This window comes from Ipomoea triloba, chromosome 13 (genome assembly GCF_003576645.1).
Source record: "Ipomoea triloba cultivar NCNSP0323 chromosome 13, ASM357664v1".
In the NCBI taxonomy this organism is placed as follows: domain Eukaryota; kingdom Viridiplantae; phylum Streptophyta; class Magnoliopsida; order Solanales; family Convolvulaceae; genus Ipomoea; species Ipomoea triloba.
Window position 1 is genome coordinate 23,892,802 of NC_044928.1, and position 7,679 is coordinate 23,900,480.

The 7,679-nt window shown below is 34.5% G+C and overlaps 2 protein-coding genes across 2 annotated transcripts in view; both read left to right on the forward strand.

Moving 5' to 3' along the window:
• Positions 1-2,159, forward strand: part of LOC116003141 (pre-mRNA-splicing factor SPF27 homolog) — a 4,013-nt gene extending 1,854 nt beyond the window's left edge. Inside the window, exons 3-7 of the mRNA XM_031243306.1 lie at positions 702-785; positions 980-1,049; positions 1,132-1,265; positions 1,366-1,429; positions 1,808-2,159. Coding sequence (XP_031099166.1) covers positions 702-785; positions 980-1,049; positions 1,132-1,265; positions 1,366-1,423 — 346 coding nt within the window. The 3' untranslated portion in view covers positions 1,424-1,429; positions 1,808-2,159. The remainder of the gene's footprint in view (positions 1-701; positions 786-979; positions 1,050-1,131; positions 1,266-1,365; positions 1,430-1,807) is intronic.
• Positions 2,160-5,489: 3,330 nt separating this feature from the next.
• LOC116001723 (40S ribosomal protein S21-like) lies at positions 5,490-7,394 on the forward strand. The gene is made up of 4 exons (XM_031241644.1): positions 5,490-5,567; positions 6,570-6,652; positions 6,745-6,877; positions 7,145-7,394. Exons 2-4 carry the CDS (start codon positions 6,603-6,605, stop codon positions 7,208-7,210), a joined length of 249 nt encoding a protein of 82 aa, XP_031097504.1. The 5' UTR covers positions 5,490-5,567; positions 6,570-6,602; the 3' UTR covers positions 7,211-7,394.
• Positions 7,395-7,679: the final 285 nt, after the last annotated feature.

A 7,679-nucleotide genomic window follows, 5' to 3' on the forward strand; every position in this document is an offset into this window, starting at 1 on the left:
TTTTTTTTTTTTTTTTTTTTTTTTTTTTTTTTTTTTTTTTTTTTTTTTTGATTATTCTCTTTTGTTCCCCTTCTATACAAATTGACTCATTGTGCCAATCTTTTACAAGAACTAAAGGGAACCCTGAAGCTATGTACAAAGTTCCTAACTATATACTATATGTTTTTTTTTTTAAATAAATAAATATTTTAGTAAGTATCTTGGTCTTGGGGCTAATTTACTTGAGATGGATAAATAATATGCCATTATTGAGCACTTGAATGTGCCACAATTTCATATGATTGTCTCTATCATCTATTCTTATTTTCAGTAAGCAAGGGGTTTACATATTGTTTTTCTTATTTGTTTATTACCCAAAAGTGAGTGTAATGTCCTTATCCTGCATGTACAAGGAACTCCTTTATACTACTGTGCTTGAATATCTTAATTTTTATATTACTTCCTATGCTGCATTTTCTAAATTTATTGGTGCATCTCCCAAGGAGTTGCACAGTAGTTCTCATGTGATAATGTGTTACTGAGGCTTCTGTTAAGAATATAATTCTTGTTTTGCATTGTAAAGTTGAAAGTTCTATGATATGCTATTTACTAATATTTCTTAAATGTTTTTCTATCCTTTCATATGCCCATTGATTATGTGCTTTCTAGCTATTATAATGTTCTCTCAGTGTATTTTATTTACATGAATGCTGCATATATAGGCTTGAAAATCTAGATGTAATGTTAAGTCATGGTCCCGATGCTTGGAAGCTATACAACCAAAGACTGGAGGCTTTTTTAGCCAGGTAAGGCTCACTGCTGTTAAGATCTTTCTCCAGAGATAGCCTAGACTATTTTCTGATGCTCAATGTTGTACTGAGATGCTGCAGAAATGATTTACTCTTTATTTACAAGTCACAAATGAAAATTTGGATGTTATGTTCACACTATCGACCTTTTCATATTGAGTTGGGGACTGAATCATGAAATTCTGTTCCAGAATGCAGTCACAGGCTGTTAAGTTAAATGAAGAGATTGAAAGCGTAAATCGAGAAAGGAAATATCACCAGGTAACCATTTATGTCATAATAATTTATTTTTTCATTGAACTCAATATGTTGGTCTTTTATGCATTCTTTGATGATTGATCAGCAAAACACTGCATACGAGCTGAATGCTTTGTCCACACAATGGAGTGAGCTCTGTTTGAAAAATACAGAAATCCAAGCTGCATGTTATCAGATTCAAAATCAGATTGAAAGGCTGAAGGAGGAAGCTAAAGAGAGGTATTTGACCTTTTTTTCCTGGGTTAGGGATTGTGGTACTGTGTTCTTCTGCTAGTATCATTGCTTAAGGTAGTATGAGTTGCTAACATTCTTTCATCAGAGGCTGGGATCTGGAAAGTAAAATGGAGAATGGTTCATTGTTCTCTGCAGAAAAGTGAGTTGTGGTATGTGATTCAAATTACTTCCAGTTTTCAGCTTTAAATTTTTATTTTTATTTTTAAAAATTTTAAATGATGGCTGGCTATATTTTACATGATGGAAAGAAGAGAGAACAGATAATGTAGGCATGCTTTAGAGTAGTTGAGATATGTGCAGTAAGAGAGTAAGACCACGCAATTTTTAGAAATAGTTGAAAAGAAGAATCTTTGGAGATGAAAGTGAAAAATATGGAAAACAGAGAACAAAATGTCAAAAACCTAAGTTAAAGAAGATGCAGAAAATCAAGGCTCCCTGTTTCTTTGCTCTTGATCAATGAGATCCCTACATTTTGCTAATAGAATGTCTGGTCTTTTGTTTTCCCCACTTCTTCGAACCTCCATCAGAGTGTCGGCCTAGTTCTCGTCAAAACTCGAGATTATGCTACTGCTGGATGTTATGCCTGGATGAGACCTGAAAAGAGCAGCAGCAGCCTCTGGCTTTCAATTCGGTTGAAGTGGCTAGGGTTTGTTTGAAGCCCCTCTCATCTTTTAACTGATAGGTTGAAGATTTCTGAAACATTTCAGTTGACATTTGACAGATACTTCATAATGTGTGACATTATTGTTCATTTTAATACCGGAACCTCCTTTTTCCTTTGCAGGAATTGAATTACAATTCTAATCCTTCAGTTCAAAGTTTTCTGTAATACGGAGTATTAAATTTGATTCCAATGCACCACCCAAATTTATAATCTTAGCTTGTGCAGTCTTGCAATTATATATTTCTAATTTTTACTCCATGATGTGACTGACAATCAATGATAAGTTATTTTTAGAGCAAATTGTCATTTTGGTCCACTGACTATAGGGGTCCTCTTAATTGCAGTCCACGACTTTTAAAAGTGTTAATTGCATACCCTGACTATTCAATTTTGATCAATTTTGGACACTCCGGTCAAATTTGGCCGGAATGTCTTAATTACTCAGTTAAAGCTTAATGTCAGGGGCAAAATTGTATTTTCCAGTCCAATTTCGCCGGCCAAATTGTCGCAGCCGCAAAATATTTTCCGGTCCAATTTCGCCGGCCAAATTGTCGCAGTCGCAAAATATTTTCCGGTCCAATTTCGCCGGCCAAATTGTCGCAGTCGCAAAATATTTTTCGGTCCAATTTCGCTGGCCAAAATTGTATTTTCCGGTCCAAGACTTTCGACTTTGTTGACTTCACTTCATCTCTATATTACTCTCTGCTACTTCATTCATCTCTCTGTTCTATTTGTTACTATTATTCTTTTCCATTTGGTGAGTTTTGTCTTCACGAGCTAAAAATCAATTGCTATTTTTTTTTTCTTTTGCAAATATTTTTTATTTTAATGTTTGATTGGAATTGATTTAATTGTGTGGTTGTGGGATCAGATTATTAATGATCTTGAGACTATGAGATTTAGGGTTTTCAGATTTCTTATGTTTAGGGATGAGCAATCCATGAGGGATGCGATAGAGGGGAGACGACCGTAGCATCACCTTGGACAAGGCTCAATCGCGCAGGAGCGGCGGCAAAGGTGGATTACGCGGTGGAAGATGTGAAGGAAGCAGCAGCAGCTACGACCGTCGCAAGGGTGGCTACGGCGATGGCCGTGGATATGGTGGCGGAGGCGGCGATGTCCGTGGATATAGTAGCGAAGGCGGCGATAGCTATGGCGGGGGTGGTTACGACGGCGGTGATCTCTATGGGTTCATTTGGACACACTGGAGAATACAATTTTGCTCCTAACATTAAGCCTTAATTGAGTAATTAAGACATTCCGGCGAAATTTGGGCGTCAATTTGACCGGAGTGATCAAAATTGACAAAAATTGAATAGTCAGGGTATGCAATTAACAATTTTGAAAGTTGTGGACTGCAATTAAGAGAAGCCATATAGTCAGTAGACCAAAATGACAATTTGCTCTTATTTTTATTATGTGAGTTTTAAAAAGTTTATACATAAAAAATTTAAATGTGAGAATCAAAGTTGACAGTAAAAAATTAGGAGTGCATATAGTATTTTCCAATCGTTATACTGTGCACCACGGTGCACATAGCAATGTGCACCCAAAACGACGTCGTTTTGAGGTTAGTGGATGCGGACACGAATGACCTCAGAAAATTCATTATCTATAATACACATAATCATTATCTAGAATACACAGAACGTTTGCCTAGAATACACAGAATGTTTGCACAGAATATTGACACAAAAATGACAAAATACACAGAACTCATCTTCCTAACATTTGAATGCACAAACACATCACAACATGTGTTAATAACATGAATACACAGAATATTGACACAAAATACACAAAACTCATCCTCCTAAACATTCGAATGCACAAACACATCACAACATGTGTTACTAACATGAATACACAGAACGGTTGCCTAAAATACACAGAATGATTGCTTGGAATACACAGAACGATTACCTAGAATACACATAATTTTAACATAAATACACAGACCGACCGAAACGGGAAACATGATTTCTAAAAAAAGGGACGGTTAGTTTACGATGCTCAAAACGACGTCGTTTACATACGTGGTGCACCTTGTTGTGTGCACCGTGGTGCACGGTATAATTTGCTAGTATTTTCTTTACAAATAAGAAAATATGCTTTGTATTCATTAAAGTTGTCTTCTATAATAAAAAAGCCAGAAGCAAGCATTTAATGCAAATTTGGCCAACATTCCCGCCTAGTGCAAAACGACGTAGTTTAGGCTATTTATGGCATCAGCGGTCACGAATGCCTCCCAGTGCAAAACGGTGCAGTTTTGGTCAATATACGTTAATAAGGAAATTTTTAATATAATCAGCTTAAGAACTGTGAAAGGCAACTTAATTAATTCAAACTAGATATTTATGGCACACGTTTGTAAACGAAATCATTCTGTTTACATAGGAAATTGAATCGTTGGCGACGATTCGACAATCCAGGTAAACATTATATTATATACATTCACCGGGAAGGCAAAATCATCATTAATACGCATGCCTTATATATTACAGGTTAACTATCCACTTAAATGCAAACTGATATTCCATTTGCATTCCAACTTCAGAATCATGGGAATGTATTGTCTTGCAAATGAACTAACGACGTTTAAGAAGAGGAGTGCTGTCAAGGTTAGAGTCGTTCGATCATACATTATCATGTAAAGGAGAGGCTCCTCCGAAATCAAGAGCAAAGAGTTGGTCTTGCACGACGAACATGTAACTTTCCTCATCCAAATTTCTGCAAAAACATAGGCATTTAGTATTATTATAGAAGATTTGTAAATTTTCAGATCAAATAGTAACACTCGCTATGTACAGGCCACTGTAATTCATGCACATATACCAAAAGATGTTTTACCAAAATTCTGCGAAAGCTTTGTAGAAGGCAATGTGTATTGTGTCAAGAACTTTTATGTGGTTTCAAATTGGCATACATACAAGACTAGCATGCACGAGTTCATGTTGCAATTCAATCATGAGACTATCATGAAAGAATATAGGTCAGATAATTTTCCTTACCACATATACAGACCAAAACCATTCCACACTTTGAAAGGTAATCCACCTGTAAATGTGAAAGAGTTGATTGGTAAGATTTCTTATATCTACTTTCTATTCTATTTCTATTGTATATTTTCCAATACAAATACTGTGTTTCATCTAATATTCTTTTTCCACTACAACAGTCTTAGACCCTTCATTCTACATTGTGTAAATTTATGTTTCCGTGCACTAATTTTTTTACTTTGTCAAATTTTTATTAGATTTAATTGAGCATGTCGTTGAAATACATGCGCCTCAAGAAAAAACAATTGGTGGACAGAATACTAGGCTTATAGACTTTGTTTTAGAAGATGTTCACTAAGTCAACAAAATACTAGGCTTATAATTGTATTAAATGTTTATTTGAGTTGACAAAAGCATGTCCAATGCCAATCAAGTAAATTTGAAAGCCCAAAAAACGTTGGGCCCAGATTGACTTCAAAACCCTAAATGCTTAAAAAACCGTTAGGCCCAAATTAACTTCAAAACCCTAGTTCCGTAAATCACATTGTATATATTCAGCAACCCGCCATAGTTCCGCAGCTCTCCATCTGCCCTGCAGCTTTTTCCGGCGACATATCAATACTCGTGAGTTCTCCTCTTTCAATTCATATCAGATTTATATCGCAAGTGACTTCTATTATCTTACTGAGAAATCTCGAATAATGAGTTCAAAATCATGCTTTTATGGTTGTCATAGTGTTATGAACTCGTGATTTGGTATGCTCATTGTGTTATGTTGTCGCGAATTTATTGAATTTGTCTTTCCCTTTTTACGTTTTGGGATTTACGTGATGCATTTTTTTACAAGATTTTTTTTTTTTGTGAATTATTCGATTGTGATTAAGACAAAATATAGTACCTTGATTTCATGTGAAATTTGTGCACGTCAACTCCATCTGTTGGTGGTTCAATTTAGTGATTTACTGGTTATGTGCGAAGTTTTCTTCCTTCTTTAACATATAATCTGCAAATGTTTCTTAACTGAAGAAAATTTTATTTTGGTTCTGTTTTAATGTTCTTGACAAAATCAACTATTTGTTAAGGTCAGAATTTGAGATTAGGAGTAGTCTTAAGTATTAGTCTGAAACTGTTCTACTGAATAAACCTAGAATTAGCCATGTTCAACTTAACTCTCATTTTCCTGATTTCCAAACACACCCTTAAAGCATTTTCCTTTGACTTTAATTTTGCCCTTGTCAAACACTGGAAACCTGGAAATTTCCTAACACACCCTAAGTTTTGCTTGTCATCTTACACTCTAGTAAATAAAATTCTGCTCCTATTGTTATTTTCAGCATTGGTTTCAATTGAAGAATAAGTGGCCTTCATTCATTTTCATCAAGTCTTTTATTGCTTAAACTAAGATTTTTTGGGTATTTAGATGGCTAACTATACCAGTTAAAATTTTTTTTGATGATCATTAAGACATTATTTGATACAATTACCATTCAAAAGTATCAGGCTGGAGAATGACTAAGCTAATACATTGAGGATAGAAAATATAATTCTCTTACATTCTATACCTTTTTTGTCATAGTAATACTGAATTTGATTTGATTTGATTTGATATGATGATTGATAAAATAGGTTGTTTGTTGAGCTTTAAGAAAGCTTATCAAGATGCAGAATGAAGAAGGACAAAACATGGATCTTTACATTCCCAGGAAATGGTACTTCATACTTTGAACATAGCTAGATTTCTTACAATTTTATGCAATGGGTTGTTTTTACTGATTTTGTTTAACTTCGATTTTACTGGAAGCTCTGCAACAAATAGGCTGATTACCTCAAAGGATCACGCCTCTGTGCAGATTAACGTTGGACATTTGAATGAGAATGGTGTGTATGTGGGAAATTACACCACTTTTGCTCTTTGCGGCTTTGTTCGTGCTCAGGTATTTTCTTGCTTCATTAATATCTTAATTCTCTGTTAGCTATTAAAATTATCCGATTTTCAAAAAAAAATAAAAATCCGAGAGGTGCACTTTGATGGAATAAAGTATAGTCTGCTAGTTTACTTTCATATTATATGAAGCCATTAGGTGACCACTCATTATAATTCAAGCTTGAGATGTTCATATCTATTTTGTATGTAGTATTTTTGAATGTAGCTATTTAATATAATTCTCAATACTGAAATCTTAAAATGACTTTTCTTCCAGGGGGATGCTGACAGTGCTTTGGACCGCCTGTGGCAGAAAAAGAAAGCTGAAATAAGACAGCAGTAGAATGAGAGTTTTTAGTCAGTTTTGGCTATACTTAATTTGTTGAGGGATATGCCCATTTTTCAGTCTTAAAAAACTAATTAGGTCAAATGATCCTTGAAGAACATATGTTGAGAATTGAGATGACACTTTTTGTTTTCAACTTTTGCGTTTGGTAATTTGGATCATTCTTCTTTGCAGTCTACTATTTGATCGACTTATGTACTCATGCAATGCCTGGGGCTTGTGTTTATATATAGTCCATAAAAAAGAAGCACCACCTATAAAATCCCAATCATTATATTGTGGATCAAGATTCACAGTCATTGTGGACCTTGATCCAATACACAGAATTTGATTTCATAATGTACAAAATTTATGTTCATAATACAAATGTACATAAATACGATATAATGAACATGAATTTTGTGCACATTATTTTTTTTTTTAATATTTTATTTGAGTTGTTGATCTAGATTTGATCAATGACTCA

Excerpts from the sequence above, each read along its gene's own strand:
- LOC116001723 (XM_031241644.1), top strand. The coding sequence starts at position 6,603 with ATGCAGAATGAAGAAGGACAAAACATGGATCTTTACATTCCCAGGAAA. Across the intron at positions 6,653-6,744 it reads CTTTACATTCCCAGGAAATG|CTCTGCAACAAATAGGCTGA; the intron begins GTACTTCATACT and ends TTTTACTGGAAG. Across the intron at positions 6,878-7,144 it reads GCGGCTTTGTTCGTGCTCAG|GGGGATGCTGACAGTGCTTT; the intron begins GTATTTTCTTGC and ends CTTTTCTTCCAG.